General features: G+C 37.8%; 2 protein-coding genes across 4 annotated transcripts; one reads left to right on the plus strand and one right to left on the minus strand.

The window, feature by feature from the left end:
- Nucleotides 1-3,076: 3,076 nt before the first annotated feature.
- Nucleotides 3,077-6,768, minus strand: LOC111341383 (uncharacterized). Of its 2 annotated transcripts, none has more exons than XM_022948350.2 (8): nt 6,603-6,768; nt 6,338-6,400; nt 5,851-6,052; nt 5,593-5,685; nt 4,918-5,184; nt 4,613-4,699; nt 4,436-4,495; nt 3,077-4,290 (listed from the first exon to the last, which is right to left on the minus strand). In XM_022948350.2, the coding sequence occupies exons 2-8, from the start codon at nt 6,380-6,382 to the stop codon at nt 3,854-3,856; spliced, it is 1,191 nt and encodes a 396-aa protein (XP_022804085.1). In that variant the 5' UTR covers nt 6,383-6,400; nt 6,603-6,768; the 3' UTR covers nt 3,077-3,853. The 2 variants fall into 2 exon arrangements, with proteins under 2 accessions (XP_022804085.1, XP_022804086.1); XM_022948351.2 differs by having other exon boundaries at nt 6,338-6,397; nt 6,603-6,743.
- A 2,238-nt stretch (nt 6,769-9,006) lies between these two features.
- On the plus strand, nt 9,007-16,304 carry LOC111341382 (uncharacterized). 2 transcript variants are annotated; one of them, XM_022948348.2, is made up of 4 exons: nt 9,007-9,132; nt 12,979-13,135; nt 14,152-14,235; nt 14,623-16,304. In XM_022948348.2, exons 1-4 carry the CDS (start codon nt 9,046-9,048, stop codon nt 15,492-15,494), a joined length of 1,200 nt encoding a protein of 399 aa, XP_022804083.2. In that variant the 5' UTR covers nt 9,007-9,045; the 3' UTR covers nt 15,495-16,304. The 2 variants fall into 2 exon arrangements, with proteins under 2 accessions (XP_022804083.2, XP_022804084.2); XM_022948349.2 differs by lacking the exon at nt 9,007-9,132 and adding an exon at nt 10,866-12,662.
- The last annotated feature ends 83 nt before the right edge of the window (nt 16,305-16,387 follow it).

The following is a 16,387-nucleotide window of genomic DNA, read 5'->3' on the forward strand; positions in this document are numbered from 1 at the left end:
GTCACACCTCTTTTCTTAGTCGTCGCACCAGTCAGCGGTATTCCATAACGCAGGCGCTGCAAGTATGAGCTAACTGACACCGCGGAAATACGTTTCTGTGACGTCACAGTGGTCAGTGGTCATCAACATTGGGCTGCCAAGTGCCTTCACGTGTTTGTAGACTGAGTTCGATGAAAACATCGGCCTTTTGCATGGTTATAAGTCGGAAAATATCCATGATACTTCTCCTTGTTTATTATGGTTGATCCTTTGAATGGGTTTTTTATACTAAAACCACGTCTTAACAAATAGCGGTACAGGGGAGTCATTTTGTTTGGAGTTTTGTGCTGTTTGCTGACTTTAGCTGGCCGTCGTTACGAAGTGCGATCGTGGTTCGTTAGTCGCCCTCACCTTCAGAATTTTCAAAAACAGCGATAGTTATCCAGACAAAGCAAGAGATTAGTTCTGTAAGATAATTTTCCAGCGAGTCTAAAGACTGTTGGATTTTTAAGTGTTATTAGCATGAAGCGATACACGTAATTAATGAGTTGTGAGAATATTCACACTCACTTTGCGCCGACCTGCGGTGCCTTTTCATTTTGGAAATAATTCGCTTGGTTGAGAATTTTACTTTTCTAGACTGATTTTTCCCCATTCCACCTTTCTGATTTTCTGTGCCTTGAAGAACAGGTGTCCGTAACGCTCGAAACGTCAGCTTTTGTAATCGTTACGGTTGCCAATTTACCATTTCAACTTTGTTGATATATCCAAATTAAAATATGAAAACATTTGTTCATTTCATATACTTGCAGTTTATCAACAAGTTGTCTCTCATGAACAAAATAACGCCTGACTTAAGCTCATATAATGGTGATGTTTACAAGGGGAGTGGAAATCGAAGAAATTGTGATTTGTTTGTATTTGAGACCGCCAAACATGATTGGTTCATTTACAATTTATCTTGAATAAAGTCTTTATTGATATTAATCGATTGTAGATCTCCATTACTTGTCTTTGGTGCGTTTGCTTGTACCTGTTACTACAACTGCTACTTTAATTTCCCAAACAGCTCTATTTGTTTTACACGAAAGCATTTTCAATGAAACCCACTTTTTTATTATTATGATTATTATTACCATTATTATTGTTATTATTATTATTATTATTATTATTATATTTTTATAACTCAGTCATTTGAAACTTTTACAGGCACATGTATGTTTATCTGTAGTATATTCCACTTTCTTGCATGTGCATTGCATTAATTTATGCAAATAATCAACTACTCTTCTTCTTCAATTCATTTTTTTGAGATTAGCTTTGCATAGCTTTACATAGTTTCCATGTGCTTAAGGAATCATGTACATCACATGCTCTGAAGCACTGTAAGGATAATTATGATCCCCATCAATAATATTACATCATATCCCCACACTGAGAACATCATTATGAAACATTCCTATTTGACTTGTAACCATTTTTTTTCAAGGTGGCAAAATATATGTATATTGCTGAAACTCGTTGAGAATTTCTTATTGACTACAACTAGCATGGCCATACCAGTGCTCCCCTTCCCTGTAATAAGTTGGGAAAAGGACATCTGCATGGTGCTATCATTGTTCATGTTTGGGAATATCCCATCCCTGATTTTTATTTGACTAGATGGGCACAGCAGTACACAGGCTAATTACAAGCTTTTGGTTACTCCTCATGACTTACTGTTAATTGGGAATTGACAGCTGACTTAATCTAATCAATTTTCTCCTGAACATTTTTTAACTTCATTTGTTCGACTTCAGAAAATACTTCTGATAATTTCCCTCTTACATTTCTAATTTGGAAGATTAATCATTATGTTCTTTACACCTCCATAAACACCCAACAAGAATTCTTTGTTTATAACTCAGGCATGCAGCTTCTGAATATAAGAAATAAAGTTTAGAAGATAGTTGATTCATTCACGGCTGTTGCAATATGAGAAAAGACAATGCAGTGCTTTATTCACATCGATTAAATTATATTATAATAATTATTTTACCTTACAGTAGTTTTGTTTCTTAAAAATTTGTTTTCTAGTAGTACCAAGATGGTAAAGTTGCTTTGTGAATCAAAAGTGAAAGTGAAAACTTCTTTATTATCATTATAATGGACATTTTGTACTTAAAGCATACCTCGGTTTATTCTTCGTCTAGTTGACCCAGTCTTTGTACTTTTGTTGGCCAACTATGATACATACAGTAACTAGTGGCGATAGGGTGGCCGTGCTACACGGGCATGTTTTGTGTTCTTTTCGGCGAATCTGACCGAAATGCCGTTGACATGCCGATTTATACGGTTCAAGCCACTGCTTTACAAACCTGATAGTGCAGCATCCTCGGATCACCGCTTCAACCATTCAAAAATCGTCTCATTTTTAGCCTTGGTGCATAAGCTCTTTTATAAACAAAACTTAGTTACCACGGAGCCGCCAGCGAAAAACAACAATTTCATATCGTGTGCAACTTCAGTTCGGCTTTGGCAAATTATATAATTGAGCTTAAGAACTATCCAAAAGGTGAGCCGAGTTTCAGAGCTAAGTTTACCGTATTCTTTCTCAGTTTTGACTTTTTACGCTGTCGAATTGACTCACGGCGAAAAACATTGTAAAAGTTATCGGCATTTCATGGTTTCGCTGAGGTGTCCGCTGACCAGTAAAATACTGTATCCTGCCCTAAAAGACGTTTTTCCGCGGTGTCGAGCTAGCTCATTTCAAAAATTCCTTAGCCGCATGTCAATTACAGATAACTCACTTCAAAAGCACCATCTTGCCATCTTATTTCTCTCTCCGCTTCGTGCAAATTTTCAGCGAGTGCTCGTTCCTGTCCAGTTCTGTTCTAATCATTAAATAGGAGGTTTTCACCTGTCTCTTATGGCTTGCTTTTGTTTCCTATTCATTTTTCGCTTCTACAATCATGGGGGCAACAGACCACAAAGCTAGGTCCCTAAATATATCTAGATGCTAAGGCAGTTCGAATTCAGTTCCCTACAAAATAATACCCCAAAATCTATCCAACCCAGTTTGCTGAACAAGTTCATCACAAATCAAAATGACATTGACTTTTGCATTAACTTATTACTTTATTTGGGCCTTGTATTAGCTTTAATGCTTACAACTGTATTTGGTTTACAGACAAATGAAAGCTACTCAGTAGCTGAGGGGATACTGATTATACAATTGGGGAGTTAATCAATATGATTAACCTGAAACCAAAATGCAACTATACGCACACTTATATTCTATCCGAGAAAAGCTGAACGTCACTTTTTAACTCCTACAAATTAACTACTTCTTATTGTGGTAAAGTCTTATGCCATATTGGCTCATTTGCACCAGGTAAAACTTAAGTAATTTTTGATAAAATGAAACGTCATATTACTTTTTCTGTACATTCAATTAATTACCAAAGTTTGCTATAAACAGAAGCCACACATATGGCTTCATTCTTACTTGGCAATCTGCTTTTTAACTCTTTTTAATTTTTGATATCCTACTATTTTTGTCTTTGACTGTTTCTAACAACAAAGTACGGAAAAACTTGAAAAAACCTCTATTAACTTGCTTGTCGTATTTACTGGGATTCTTCTCCACATACACAGTATGCATAAGTGTTGAAATCTTAATTAGTTCATTAAACAACTCTACAAAGACAACCTCACTTAGGAAAACCTTCATAGAAAATTGTATAACTTGCCACTAAAATTGTAGTTGGGGGGGTGAATCGATACGATTCATAAAAAAGAGGCTTATACTACCACTTTGTGCGCTTGATACAAGCTACTAAAAACATTACCGGAGTAATACACGTTGGGGTTATCAACAAAAACAAAGGGAAAACTATTGGATGAGCAGGCTGAAGTCGAGAGATCCAGCAATCTTTCCTTCCTCGACTGAGGTGGTCAGAAGCAGATCTTCAACTTCAGGAGACATCACAGGTTCTCCACAGACAGAATCTTCTGGAAAGTCCTCACATTTGTTCACCATTGGGTCATAGCCAAGGATCTTGGGGATGTCACACATGAACTGGTAGACATATCGCTTGCCATGGACCTTCTCGATAATGTTCTTGCCATAGTAGTAGCGGAGACCACGGCTCAGCTTCTCATAGTTCATGGTTGGCTTGTTCTTTTTCTTCCCCCACATCTTAGCCACAATGGCAGGCTGTAGGATCTTAAATTCGTAGTCCTCTTCTTGGGTCCACTTCACCAGGTGTGAGGTTTCTGTTGCAATGATAAGCTCCAGAAGAAACTGCCACAGCTGAATTGGGCCATCACCTGATACAACATAGGAGAACAAACTCTTTAATTTGATATGTACTTATCACAGAGCACTACCAAAGTAACATAAGTCATTTATTTGCCTGATGAATAGCATATCTAGAAAAAAATATATAACAAGAAACACTTTGTTCACACCCACCTCGATATTTGACTGGTGGCTTGGGTCCCCGCTTACTTCTCTTTTTCTTCTCAGGTACTTCTATAAGAATGATATATGAATTAGCATTTTTGTGTATAAAACACAATGATATGGAAGTCTATCATCAAACATTTAACAAAGGAATGAAAACGATGCACTAAAGCAGGAAATATTTACCTTCTTTGATTCCAACGGGTGGAAGTTTCTCCGGTTCACTGTGTGTTGATGCAGGGGAACCTGAAGAGCTCATTCTATCCAGAATTTCTATGGGAAAAATAAAATAGACTGAGCATGCTTTAAAAAATTTCATGAAGAAAGTACTTCTCTAAAAGTTGGTTTTCTCTTGAAGAAAAATAAACAAAACACAAGTAATGAGCTTGAGTAAACTGTCAGTGCTTGAACTAAATTTCCAACCAATATCCAAAGTGTTATTTTTGATTCAACATTTATTATAAAACACAGCTGCACGTACTGTTACTCACCATCAAGGTCGCTCAGGTCGTCAGACCCAAATCCCTCATCCGTGCTGTAAGTGTTATAACTAGCTTCACTGATGCTAGGGCTGTGGGGTGGACTGGCTGATGGGTAACTGCTCTCTGATCCACAGGGACTAGGAGATTTTGCCTCCATCTTAAAGAGCACTGGAGGTGAAGGTGGCTGGTATGTTTCTTCAAGGGAGGGGTTATATCCTTCGTCTTGAAAATCTTCTTCAAAGACTGACAGGTCTGGCATTTGGTTGGGATCAATATCTGAATAAAAGAAACAAATAATCAGCTTTGATGGGCCTACCACCTTACAAAGAGATTGAGAAAGAATGAAACTCCTGGCAAGCTTGGAGGGTTCGCAGATTATTCAAAATCTTAAAGGGAAACTAACAAAAGCCTTTGAGATGACACTTGGTGAGTGTTGCTTATAAATTGATTGACAAGTGTCAGTCATGAATTATCATCATCGCCAGTCCGTGTAATTGATATGCAAAACTTCCTTATTGTGTAATAGTTTCATAAGCCTCGAGGGCATTGGACCCACGCCGAACTATAGACCCAATCAGCTTGTGTCACGAGATCAGTTTCGCAACCAAAATATGCAAAACTCCTAAACAATGCTTTCATCCAACAGGAAAATACCGAAAGAAATTACGTTTGTTCTTCACATACCTCTCAGGGCGGCTTTAGCCAATTCGAGATTGAACGAGGCTTCATTTGGTTCGCCATTGAAAATATCAAGTTCGTCTTCTTCGTATCCATTTCCTGAAATAAGCAAGGAGGACACTTTTTAAAAACAACATGCAGTGGAAGCTAACGAAAGGGCATGAAATGATAACTTTCAGTTTTGCTTCGACGTCAGAGTTATGTTTCGGGTGTGTCGGGAGTAAAAAAATTCGTTTCCAACATTATCAAATCGTTCTATAGTACCTGACATGGTCGAAGCGGAAATTTGCTGTTCGAGCAATTGGCCCTGAGCCGCAGCCATTAGGAGACGGTGTTCGAAGCCAGGAGCGGGAGTCGCTTGAGGCACGCCTGGCTGATTGGCGAGAAGCAAGCTGTACTGGTGATTCCACTGATTTATCTCTGGATTTAACTGGTTCATCTGTAATGTTCCCAGATATTCGAACATCTAGAAGGACAAAGGAAACAAACAAAACCTGAATATTCTGCTCTGAACGTGGGTGTTTGTTTGGGCAGATGCCCATTGACAGTTGAAATTGACAAACCTAGTCAGTGCCTCTTTCATCAGGTTTTAACAAAGAAACTTAACTGCACGGCGACTTTTGGAAATATTCCGAGGTGTGAAAACGATAATTTGGAGACAACTTCATCGACAATTTTATCGGCGATGAATAAAAGTGAATCTAATTAATTTGGTGTCGATCGAAGATCTGTACCGTTGATTCTAACCTACCTTGATCTGGTCGAGTAGTGGCGTACTTGTGAGAATGTTTGCCATCTTTTTTGATCGATCCTTCTAGAAAGGAAAGAAAGAATATCAAACATCTTATAAGATTCAAAACACATCAAAACTCAACTCAGCTGCAAGGTGCGTGGTATCCGAGATGACACGCTTTCAAAAGAGGAAGTCGTAGGGTTGAATCCGAGCAAGCGCCGCTAAACAACGAAAAATCGCTGCAATGTTCAAAAAAGATTTCTTAATCAGTAAGCTAACATACCTTGCACGTTTAGGCTGTGAAAAATCGGGTTAGAAAGCGTTTCTTGTAAACGTTTTTTTTATACGTCTCTAGCTCACAAAAGCAGGTACTCTCTTCGCACGTCGAAGTGACAAGGTAAACTGGAGAGTTTGATGCTAATGCGAGGGTGTTTATGCAGCTTCGTGAGACACTTACATCGAGGGAATTTCCCTCAGCCAAAAATAGCAAAAATACCGAATTGTGATTGGTCGGTTGAAGCAATACGTAATACAGATAATTCATCGGTCAATATTATTGACGTGCCAGTGGGCGCGGAGGAAATACCTCTGTCAGACTGACCAATCAGAGATAGTATTTACTTCGGCTACTTAGGCTGAGAGCACGTACAAGCACTTTATTTTTGGCAATTTGACTAGCCAACCATATTTTCGCTTTCGATCCTTATTGACAGTGCATGAGGTATGATGCCCTTTGAGATCAATTTCTCGGAAAAAAGCCAAGACCCGCATTTCAGCAAGATTTTTGTCTTTTCAATTTTTATTTTAAAAAATACACGACGAGGATCCTGCGTTTGATATTTATACTCACGAGACTCACAGCAAATGAAACACAAATTTAAGGCAAACCACACGCTTAACACGTGGGAGATACATCTCATTTTCATCTATTTTGCAAATTGTAATATTTGGCTTCGGAACACAGTTTGAAATCGCAGGTCTCGAAAATATAATAAAACAGAAGCTTTACCCTCGAAAGGATTTCCAGAATTTTTTAATTTTTATGCGCACAATTTTCATCTACGAGACGTGTTGTTCAAGCCAAACGACCAAATATAGTATTAACTTCATGGAAACTCGAAACCGAAAATCACTTCTTGAAATATTCATAAAGGTGAAACAACTTCCTTTCCTAGAACATCGTGTACGTGATGTGAATTACAAACAGCTTTACTCTGAAAGAGAAAATAAACACTGTCAAAACATCTGTTGACCCTTTGGCTATTCGACCATCTGGAATCAACCCATCCCCTGGGAGGGTGGGGGCTTTTTGTATCCACGCGTAGTTGACCTTTTAAAAGACAATTATGGCTAAAAATTGGAGAAATAGCCTACAATTAATCAGAATAAGTTCATCTTATAGCTCAGAACTATACATTGATCGTTTTTGGAGAGAAATAACAAAAGATAATGAGATACATATGTAGTTCAGACTCAGGGTCGTAGTGTGGGGGGAGGCGAAGGGGGATGGAAGGAGGGATATTTCTCAGAATTTGTTGTTTTGGCGTGTATATTTCGCCCGCTTCTGTGAATCCTCGGTCTATTGGGAAGAAATAAGTCCATTGATTCACCCGTTCTCCTGGCTCCCTAATTGATGTACATGGCTTTAAAAAAGCTGAGCATGATTTCAGGTAATGCCTCAAGCTGCTCTTATGAACTCATGCAATAAAACATCATATTGAACTGTACTCTAAATGATCTTTTCCTTTGAAGATAAAGAGATGTAGGTCTGATAGTTCTATGGCATATCTCGCTTACTAAACAAGCGAAGTCGAGATCTACACAAGGTCTTAGACTTAACAGTTTTAATTTCGAAAACGACGAAGGATAGCGTAAACTTACCCTCCCCCCTTGCCATGTGGTGTTTAGGCTATGACACAAGGGTTTCTGAATCTTAATCATAACACGTCCCCCGCCCCCCCCCCCTCCCCCGCCACAAGGCTGCCCTACCGAAACGAAGCCGACTCGTTCCATCTTTTCGGCATTATACCTTTTTGGCGGCTTCCAGCGTATTATAAATGTTGCCTCTCATGGACCTTCGGTAGATTCCTCGGCTCAATGCTCAAAGACTGAGTTACAAAACTCTGGAGTAAGCTAGACCCTTGTTAGTAGGTTTTTGCAAAACAAGCGTTCTGTATAGTGTTATGATCACCGTTGTCGAATTGAGGCGTCGTATGGGTAGATAGAATACGAATGATAGATTTTAAATACGGTCATGGCAAAGAAAACTGTCAATCGTTTTGTCAAGGGCTAGAGTGCAGGACAAAGGAAACAAAAAAACCTGAATCCTTTCATATAGAAACATTGAACCTGATACCTCGAATCCGATTTCCAAGCTTTTCATTCATTGCAAAAATATGAGAAACAGAAATATATTCATTATTCTTGAACCTGTTCATGGGGTTTGAAAAGCACCCTGGGAACAAGATTGAAAAATAAAATTCCACAAGACAGCCCCCTTTCCCCAGTTGTGATAAAATACTCGATATATCTCTTTTAATATGGCGCAGTGCGTCCAATTCTCTAACCTCTATCAATATGTTTTTTTCATCGAAAATGAAACCGATATGATTTGTTACTTCATCAAACCGAAAAAGTCAATTTTGATGCGCAAGCTAAAAATAAAGTACGTAATACTCTAAATATATCACAAGCGATAGAAGAGGGGTAAATGATTAAAAATTTGGATGAAGAAAGTTCATGAAATGAAGACATCTCGACACAAGCGAAATCCGGACAAATGTAAGAATGGTCATGATTCAAAAGGCTCAGAGGTAATAATCGAGAGGTATCGTTACAAAAAGCGTTATTGATATCTTCTAAAAAGCTTTTTCATATTTTGGTTGTTGTAGACTGAAAGATGCTTTCATATTCAAATGTTTACTTCATTATGGACATTCAGAGTGTGTTCTGATATCCCAGGGCTGGGTGAACAGGGGACTTGGAGAAAGAATAAAGGGGGTTTTCGGAGGTGTTCGAGGTTGTGGATTAAATTTACAGGGGATAGCCTCACTTTTTACTGTCCAAACAAAGAAGAATCATCATTTTCAATTATCAAGTTCTCTGCGTGCGCATAATCAAAACCCCTCTCCCTACCCCCGTTCGTTTACCGAGAGTAGTTTCGCCCTCTCCCCAGGTTCCTTTCATCAAATCTTATCCAAGATTATTTGGATGACGAGTGACCATTTCCTTAAATACTGGATCCTTTTTCAGCGAAACAGAACGAGTACGGTCCAGTGAAAAAATCAGTTTTTTTTTTCTTTTTCTGTTTTTGTACTTAACGCAAATTGCACTTCTCTCTTTTTGAGCCTTAGCGGAATAAAGTCGAAACGTTTCAAACGTTGTAGCAAGTAGGCATTTATAGATTATGCTAGCATAATTTTTGGCATAATTCGAGCTAACTGGCATAATTTCTGCCAAGTAGCAATGTTAGCATAATTTGCACATTTTGATCATTATCAGATCATTTTGGATGCCATTATTTGATAATTTTTTGTCTCTAGTCCCAAGCACTTGGTGACCTTAATCTATATTTAAAGTTTTAGTTAAACTAGTAGCCTTTGTAGTTCACTGTGAAGCACTGAGCCCGGGTCTAACCTGAACCACATGTTTATTTGAAATTCATTGTGGATTTGTTGCGTTTCTTTCCTGTAGACGAACGGCTTCTAGTTAAAAAATATATATTTTGGACTTATTTGCATTTTTTCAAAGAGCATAATTTAAAAAAACGGTGGCATAATTTGGAAAAAAGAGCATAATGTTAGCATAATTTGGCCAAAAAAAGAGCAATGCTACCAGCATAATATGCCACTTTTACTAGCATAATCTATAAATGCCTAGTAGCAAGTCGCGAGCATGCCGCGAGCATGCATCGCGTCAACACACTTCTCGTATTTCCCGTGCTCGCTTTTGGGCTTGTCTCCCCTAACTGATAGCCTAGAAGAGGTTATTACACGGCTATAAAAGCGGAGTAAGGATTTTTAAAGTAAGACCAATAAAAAAAAAAAAAAAGAAAAAAAATCATACCTCTATTCAATACCAGTTCATCTCGGGATCAGTTCTATCACAAAAGGTATTTTCGCCAAGTTGGCACAATTTTTCAACAACTGTTGAGCCAGACTTATCCCAATGTCACGAAAAGGTGAAACGCGCGGATCAATATTTCAGGAGATGTTCACAAAAATCGATATCGCGAGATTAGGTTTCTGACAGAATCCCTCTAAGAGGGTGGCAAGGCGCATATATGCGACCCGTGAGCCCAAAATTAAAACATACATAACGCGAGAATTCTACAGAAAGGCAAGGATAGGTAAAATTTGATGTTTTCTTTTTTAATTCGTGACGCGTGAATTATATGCTGTTTGTAGTAAACGTGACGCGTGAATTTTTCTAAATTTAGTGCGTCAAACGGGATCAGCACTTATATCTTGTTATTTGTTGCTATTTTTTTTTGTTTTGATTTGTTCTTGTTTTTTTTTTTTTTTTTCATTCATTTTTTAGTTATAGTTGAAGTCGCTTCACAATGGGAATTAGGGGGTGTGAATTAAAGATAGATTCGCACTTACAAGAGATTGGTGGGACATGACCATCATCCGAAAGATTCTCAAAAACTGGTTTAAAAAGACTCTGCCTCCTTTAACCAATACAGTATTGATATGGTTGGGGGAGGACTTGCACATAAACTGGTATCAGAAGGCCGGACACAGTAGAGAACTAAGTTCTAGTAGTAGAGGGAACTAATTGATTGAATGAAAGAACCAACAAATGGACGAATGGATGAATGAATGAATGAATGAATGAATGAAAGAATGAATGAATGGGCGAATCGATGAATGAGCGAATAAACGGATCTGTAATAAGTGCATGAGTAAACGAATGAAAGAATGGGTGAGTGAATGAATGAATGAATGAATGTATGGATGGATGAATAAATGAATGAGTGGAAGGTAGGACAAAAGTAATTCCCGCTTATTAAAAGAGCACACGAGGCAACTAGGTTTTGTCTTCCCATCTATTTTCATCAGCAAGAGACCTGTTTCCTTTTGTCTTTTTATCGTTCGCTTTCGGTCATATAAGATGCAGGTGTTGATTGTTCTTTATTTGTTTTTTTGTCTGTGAGCGGGTGCAAGAATTGTCTTTATTAGCAAGAAAGATTACTTTAATAAAAAGGCATCAGTCTCGTGGTTCTTCTTCACAGCCCCTCCAAGAATTTCTTTCCTATTTTTCCCATACACTTTTTGGTTTGGGAGATCACGCCACCGTTATGCTCAGCTTCCCCCCAAAAAAGAAAAAAGAAAAAAAAAACAATGGCATGTTAGAGAAACAGAATGAACCACTTGTCATGCGAAGCTTTTGCCTTCATCATTAGCTGAAATTAGACTCAGTGTACGTGCCTGTATGCAATGGACACCAAATGGCTACTTTGCATAATTTCACGCCATGCCATAGCTGCGTGATACTAAATTTAAATAGTTGTCATTCCGATTTGGTCTCAAAGAGTGTGGATTCCGTATGCATTTCGTTTAGGTTGTGCAACTTTTTACTGTATCATCTGAGATTTGAAAGAATCAACGTTTTCCTGGCAAATTTAGAATATGCAGTGTTGATCATGACTGAGACAGTAAAATGACTTGGATATAGGGTCAGTTAGCTGTCAGTTTACATGAGGAGATAAGATCGCGCAATCAGCAAATATCTAGTCATCGCAAAGCAAATTTCTTGAGCAAATTCAGCTCTAGCGTCCCCTTTTAGAGATAAACTGCAATGTGCCATTAAAAATCCATGAATATGGAGGGAAATGAAGTGCAAAAAAATTAAATTAAAACTGAATGGAGACGTGAAATGTAATTGAATATCCCCTCAGGCAAATTAGACTTCTATTTTTTTTTTTTCTTCGTTCCAGTTCGACTTCAAGGTGCGTAAACCAGGAAATGGTCTAGATATGTTGTAATATTGGCATACAGTTATCTTCCATAGCGATCTATCAAATAAAACATGCCATTCTTGGAATTTCAATGGCCGTTGACGTGCGATTTTCACATAATCCAACAATTATTTTATTGCCGCAATATAGTCACGCCCAAGGTTACAAGTGACGTCAGCCAGGATTTGTCACGTGATCCTCGACTACCACATTTATAAAAACAATCATTCACACGATGTGGAGTTTAGTACGATTATTTTGTCTGAGTGTAACGGTGACATTCGCCGGTATTCTTGCTGGTAAATTCCACCAGTGTTCGAATCCCTTACTGAGAGGAAAATGGATGTCTTCAACCTAAATCGAAACATCCAGTTAACCAGGGTAAGTCTTTTGTCAAGGTCGATGACAGTGTCGGAACAGAACAGAGACCAATTAACAAATTTTAGACAAGTATCAGGAAAGAATTACCTTGTTTTCCGGATAATTTTGCCTACCTTAATTTCTTTTACATATCTTTAAATAATATTAACGAATGCAAACCTAAATTTTCGATCAATTCAGCCAAGATTGAAGGCTTCGCTGTATATAATTGTTATGGGTTTTTTTTTTTTCGTAAAATTAGCTACACAACTGAACTAAACAGCGTGAACTCGATAGTGTATTTCAGTTTAAAATTTACTCTTTTGTCTATCCTTAGATAAAGAATTTTCTACTGGACAACGTAGGATATCAAGAATTTCTATCGCAATGTTCAACGGTTGTAAATCCAGTGCAGCCTTCTGGCATCGATTCTCCAGCGGAGGGCTCTTCACAAATGGCTGCCCTGCAAAGACTACCAAACTATCTTCAAGAAGGTGAGATATTAAAGTTTATTTTAAAATTTGTTTGCCGCTGTTGGCGTAACTGTTCCTATTCAATTCTTTTAAACAAATTCCTGATTCGTGGTATCTTCGCGTGACCGTCATTAGATAGATTCGGTCTTCGAACTAAAGTCACGCGACGTTTTCAAGAAATTGTCTAGTTTGGATTAAAAATTTTCAGATAGAATGCTTGTCAAATATCTTATGAGGGCTTGAAGATCCAAGGCCAAAATATCATTTTCCACAGCTCTGTATGGGCCTAGCGCAAAGTAAAATTAGTCGATTGTGAAAGTAATGACATCATAATGATGTAAATAAATGAAGTGGCGGAAAGTGTGGTCGAACGCTGAAATACGTAGTTACAGCGTTATACAGTAAAGGCCGGTTTTATGGCACTGGTAATCATTTACCCAGATAGAAAAATTCCAAAACTACACGGTTATGTGTTTAACGCACGATGACTTTAAGGATATCGAGCCTCCTTTTACATAAATTTTTGTTACAGCTAACCGGGTGTGAAATTTAAGTTCTGTGTATATTATGTTTCGCAATATTTACGCGCATCACTTGCCTTATCGGGTCGTGCTTTGATTGTCTTCATTCATCTCCCAAATATTGCGAAACAAATGTTTGGACAAGAATAAGCATCCTGCCGATTGATTGATATGTAAAATGTCTGATTTAAAATTAGCCAAAGCTTGTAAAATTCCCAGAAAGAGTAACAGGTCCTACGATTAGGTTAAGACAGGAGTTGAAATTTAGACAATAAAAAATGTAACAATATCCCAAATTTTGAAACATTTACCAGGTAACTTGTGTAGTCTTCCAGTTTATTTTTATGCTATATTTATTTGGGTAAAAATTCTCTATTCGGGAGATCTGCTCCTTCGATAATAATAATAATAATAATAATAATAATAATAAAACATCTGTGAGATTTCTGAATAGCCTATACCCCATATGTATGTACCTGTGAACTGAATTTTCGATTACATTGTTCTTCATTTCAGAAAGTACAGAAAATAGGGCAGCAAGCAACAAGCATAGTGCAAGAAAAAGAAATCGAGGCCCAAAACCAAAGAAAATGTATGACGGTAAGTTGACATTCGCGAGTTTGCTTTAGCTAAGGCCTTACAGGTTGAGATGTTTTTCTTCCTTCCCTTGAAGAAATAAAACTACAAAATACAACCATGTTGAAAATGTTGCAAGGATTAAGAGGAACACACGTATGAAAAATATGATGAGATTCCCTTGGGTTAGTGACTGAATGTTAATACTCAGGAGTACGGGTATGTGTTGATATCAATAACCCGTCAAGTAAACAATATTCTGGTAAAGGGGTGGGATAACTCGTTTTGATACCCTTGGGGGGAGTAGTCATTAACATCCGTCCATAGGGGTCAAATGTTATGGTCAGCGATAGAAGATTCTGTATATTCCCAAGTTTGGGCCCTACTAAGAATTCTCAATTCTTTCTTCAGGCAACGGTCCAATTCAGCTGTGGCAACTTATTTTGTCGGAGCTCATTTCGTCATCATCAGAGCCCCTTGTGGAATGGACTAAGAAAGAGAAGTACGAATTTCGCATTTTGCAGCCTGATAAACTGGCGGCCCTGTGGGGAGAGCAGAAGAAAAAGACTAATATGAATTTTGCAAAGCTTGCGCGAGGTTTGAGGTATTACTACGGAAAGTCCATTTTGGAGAAGGTTCGTGGCCAACAGTTTACGTATCAGTTTGTTATGGACATTGACGCCATTCTCGCGAACGATTCTGATGGCGAAGCTTCTGAAGGTGGAGGCAGGGGCACGCCCGATGTTTACTGTGAAGCACCGAGAACTTTCAAGCAAGGGAAGGGGTGTGGCGAAACAGAGACACAAGTCACTGACACAGGGGTGGGTAGATATGGGGGTGTATGGGAGGACCTAGGATGCCCTGTAGAGGCATCGAGGGACACAGGGGGTGCTGAACAGGGAATTGTTAACATTGAGGGAATTGTGCAGAATGCAGGAGAAACATTTGATTGTACAAGGGAAGATTTTAGGCTCCCTATGGGGATATCATGGGACACTGGGGGAGAAAGGGAGGGTGCTCTAGGCACAAAGGAGGTAGATAGGAACTTAGGGGAAGCTTTTGAGGACACAGGGAAAGGGAAGTTGAGAAAATTTTGGGGCCATGAGAATACCGGGATGGGATGTGATATCACAGAGAGAGATTTTGGAATTGTACCAGTGGGACTTGAAGGCATCTCTGAGGGGTGCGGGATCATTAAAGGGGGACTGGGGGAGATAAAGTCATTCGATTTAAGTGTTCTTGTTGAATCCAATGACACAAGTAGCTTCTATGAAGCATTATAAGTATGTCTTGTATCAAGCATAGTTTACTTTCTGTTCCTACTTACCTCTTGTTTCAAGAGACTATTTAATTACTAAATTATAGACATGTGTCTTTGGTTAACTCTTAAAGAGTTAGAGTAGCATTTGTTGCATCTCCATAAACATCATATTACCAGAACCAATATTAAATTATCTCAGTTTGCAAAAATGTTCTTTCAATAGTCTAAATGCCAGGAAAATTTGTTTTCTACACCAAGAAGTTAAAAAAAATGAACAAGTACTGACAAATCTTGTTTGTCACACGTTAGATCTCTTTAAATTTCTATCTGTCTTAAGGCAAATAGCTTTTTTAATTCACTTAGAGAAAGAAAAATCGCCATTTCATATTTGTACATTTAAAATTTACAGGAATATTTTATATTCAATATGTAAATATGTACATATTTTATTTATATTGCTACAAAGTGGTGGGCTCTAAATTTTGTGTGTAATGTCAAATTGTGCCTAATCATTTGAATGCAAAAAGGAAACTTAGATACAGGAAAAATATTGATTTATTGAATCAGTCTTATGAAAAACAACCAAACAAGTTTGAATAAGGTAATTTAGCAATCATAAGTCTTAATGAGCTTTCTTTCCTCTTTAATGTGATCCATGCATAAATTTTATTGCTTCTGACTTTAGGTGTTAGAGTTCAATCTAAATCAAGCATTTTCAATGAAATTTTTGTATGTGCACAATAATTGTTCTTAGATACTTATAAGATCTATACTTATTGCTTATTGTAAATGGAAAAAGATGCAATTAAAGAAATTTTAATTTGTTGTTTTATACTCATTATCTTCTCTTTTACTGAAACATTTTCTTACGAAAAACATCTTTTTTTTAAATTCCAAAATTCAGACATCACAATG

The sequence above is a fragment of the Stylophora pistillata genome, chromosome 7, assembly GCF_964205215.1.
Source record: "Stylophora pistillata chromosome 7, jaStyPist1.2, whole genome shotgun sequence".
Lineage (NCBI taxonomy): Eukaryota > Metazoa > Cnidaria > Anthozoa > Scleractinia > Pocilloporidae > Stylophora > Stylophora pistillata.